Below are 3,627 nucleotides of genomic sequence, written 5' to 3'. Positions count from 1 at the left end.
ATGACCCCAAAATATGTGTCATTTTAAAAAAATTTACTTGACAAAATTCTATCAAATTTACTTGATAAAATTCTATCAAATAAATTGGAAAATAACGATTGAACAAAAAAAATTCAAGCAATACTATTTTCCCCTCTTTTAATTGTAACACCATTTGCATTTCAAACAAACTAGAAGAGTCCAAACTGGACTTTCCTCAATCCAAACTGCAAAAGCCATATATGAATTTAAACTTCTTTTTCTAAACTGAAAGGAAATATTTGAAAATGAACAATGTACCCATTATGTTTAATTAAGTCAGCCGAACTTACATCAGCCTCAAGAACTTAAAAGAGCTATTGCATGTGGACCCTCGGTCTGGTAGAGTACAAGATTTGATTTATCTGATGATCGGATAGATTATCTGTATATATAGGCTATAGCTTATCATTTGTTTTGTATTTGTAGCAGTTCTATCAATAGAATTAGTAGTGTTAATTAGATATTTCAACTATTTTTCTCAATTTATATGACATTCATATATTAAATAGTAAAAAATAAAAAATAAAATCTTTAAAAAAATATGCCCTATCCAATAAAATAATAACAAGGGGGTACAAATGTTTAAAAGAAAAAAAGTGGGGACAACTCAACCTCTCAACTTTTTGCAGCTAGCCTTGATTAAGACTTCAAGTAGTCCTCCCTTTTCCTCGTATATATTTATATTTATAAATTCCCCTGAACTCGAATCCGTTGCATAATTAGCAACATCTGGGATTGAAAGATAATTGGGTTTAACTTTTGCGACTATGTTGCTAATTGGAGAGCTGCATGTAGATCGATGTAGTCCACCACAGAAGAAGATGTAACAACAACATCCATCGATTGAGATTAAGATGGATTTTGGGATTGGGATTGGGGTTCATCTTGGACGTGGCTTGTTGGCGGTGCTAATTGAGTCATCTGCTTCATTTCCTTGCTTTTACCCCACAATACCACATATAATCCACACACAATCAACACTCCTCCTAATATGCTGTCATTTGCACATATGTAAATATATAAATATTTGGTCAATTTTCTTAATTCTTTTGGTAAATAAAAATTGAATCAACCAAATAAACAAATTAAATTAAAGCCCAAAGGCAAAGAAATACAAGAACGAATGGAAAAAGAAATGTAACATTTTTTTATTAGAATCGTTCATAAACAGAAATATTACTAAACTAATAGAAGAACAAATTTAATGAAAAAAAAAAATAAACAATAATTAATGACTGTAATTGAGAAAAAGTTAACAGATAAGTCATAGTCTCGTACCTTCCGAGGTGCAGCCTTTCATCTAGTAGCAAAGACCCAGCAAGTGCAACTATCACAAGCAGGAGAGGCTGGAAAACTGAGACAAACAATGGCCCTCTCTTCTTTACACACCATGAAATTAAGGTCACTGCAACTCCAGAATTTACAATTCCCTACAACACAAATGTAAATAGAAATAGAGCCTCACTAGCTAATTAACTTAGTTTATAAGAATCATATATTTTACATGAAGATGCTAAATATTTACCGAATAAGAAACTGCAAGAAGTCGAATGTTCCAACCCAACTTCCACTGTTCCCAATCCCTCTCCATGCAGAGGGCAAAAGCTACAGATTGAATTGATCCCATCATGGACATTAGAGCAGTGCTTGAGTAAAGGCATGGATATTGCTTATTCATTTTTGCCTGTACTGATAAATTGAAGTAAGTACATGGATGATATGAATATATAAAAATTTGAAGAAAATCAAATTAGATATGTACACAATGGTGTGAACGTACTGTTGTACACATGTTAAACCTGAATTATGAGCCAAATAGCAAAGGATACACAGCTACCGAAAGACACGAAGGAGCCCAACAAAAGAGATGCAGAGTCTTTGTGTGATGATGCATCATGGCTGTTTTGGGGCCTGAGATGATGATGCAGAAGATTTATATGTGTAGACCAGATGTCAATCTCTAGGCCTTTGTACAAGGTGAAAAGCATAGCCCCTCCTATCCCTATAACTGTTCCCACAACTTTAGCTTTCCCAGCATGAGTTCCTATGGCCAGCTTCTCAATCCTGAGATGAAATTATATATATCATCCTCCCATATGCAATTAGGATTCAGATATATTAATTAATTGCTGACATATATAATGCAAATTATGCACATTACCTAAAAGATATGGCCAGGATAAAGGTAATGGCTGGAACAAGATTATATATTGCTACTGCATAAGTTGCTGATGTTAAGGCTATGGCCTCAATATATAAATTTTGAGACAATGCACCCCTGAAATAAATAATAAGTACTTGATTGATTATATAAGATTGTTTGCAGTGCTCTGTACATTTGATCATACTAACAATAATTAAACTGCTTCAAATCACATTTTAAAGTAGTCATGTTCAAATTAAGATTTCACTAATTTAATTGCACTAAATATAACAAGACAACATAGTTAACCAAACAACCCACAGAGAAAAGCTTGAAAGAGTATAATCCATGTCAGTTTTGGCCTGCTGTTCCTGTAAATTGAAAAAAAAAATATTACTAATTAGTTACAATCTTTACTAATAGTATATGAGAATAGTGATTAATGAGGGAATACAACCTCCATGTACGTCCACCCTAATGGATATGACCTAATTAATGATATCTTCACACTTGTCATTTTTTGTTTTAAAACCCACCAAACCAGAACTTTCACTCTCAAGCCGTGCTTCTGCACTTCCAAACCCTAAACCCTAATTTATTTTTTTTTAAAAAAACATATTTAGTTTAGATCGATGTCGTTATACGTGGAAAAGAATAATGAGAATGGAGGATCGAAAAATTAAATCAATAAAAGCAGGTGTAGGGAGGAACCTTTCAAATATGAGAGCAAGAGGAAGCATAAAGGCAGCAGCAAAAATCATACGGTAGGCAATCAAAACCTTCAAATTCATGCCATCATCTGCTACTAGTTTGTATAATATATTCATCCCTGCAAATAAAATCTGAACAACCACCATTATCATCACTGCTTTCATTCCCTCTGCCATTATACTAGGTTTCTAAGGTGTAGGGTTTAGATGAAACTTCAAAGAGAATTAAATAGATGCTTCTATAGAGAATTAAGAGAATTAAAAAGGGTTTAGCTTCAAGAGCCCGGAGGCCCGCTTGAAATATGGAGCCCAGGTGGCCGTTGCAACTACCTTATCATAACTTTATTTTTTTTTTTTTTTGAGGTAAACCTTATCATAACTTTAGAGTGCCTATCCTGTAATTTGTGCACAAACCAAGGTTTCTGGTTTTAGTTCGAACACAAACTCTCCATGACGAAAATTCTCATAAATTATGAAACACCCATTAACATCAAATGTCTCAAAACAAAAAAACATAACCTTTTTTTATTTGACAAAAGACATATATATATATAACCTTAATTATATAAAAGCCAAAAAAAAAAAAAAACTATAATCCGATAAATTGTACCATAATTTTCCACCTTAGTGACGTGGCATCGATCCACCAAGACAAATCCGATGAGTTGTTCCCGAGGAGTAAAATTTCGGATTTCGCAGAAATTTCGATGGAAATTTCGACGAATTTTAAATTTCGACAAAAATTAGACAGAA

General features: G+C 33.1%; 1 protein-coding gene across 1 annotated transcript; it reads right to left on the bottom strand.

Annotated features, from left to right (window-relative positions):
- Window positions 1-870: 870 nt before the first annotated feature.
- LOC147292037 (WAT1-related protein At1g25270-like) lies at window positions 871-3,051 on the bottom strand. The gene is made up of 7 exons (XM_086236113.1): window positions 2,876-3,051; window positions 2,479-2,535; window positions 2,183-2,299; window positions 1,821-2,085; window positions 1,547-1,705; window positions 1,300-1,451; window positions 871-1,015 (listed from the first exon to the last, which is right to left on the bottom strand). Exons 1-7 carry the CDS (start codon window positions 3,049-3,051, stop codon window positions 871-873), a joined length of 1,071 nt encoding a protein of 356 aa, XP_086092239.1.
- Window positions 3,052-3,627: the final 576 nt, after the last annotated feature.

The sequence above is a fragment of the Dryas octopetala genome, chromosome 3 (assembly GCF_963921425.1).
Source record: "Dryas octopetala chromosome 3, drDryOcto1.1, whole genome shotgun sequence".
Taxonomy (NCBI): Eukaryota; Viridiplantae; Streptophyta; class Magnoliopsida; order Rosales; family Rosaceae; genus Dryas; species Dryas octopetala.
This window is presented reverse-complemented; position numbering and strand designations above follow the sequence as displayed.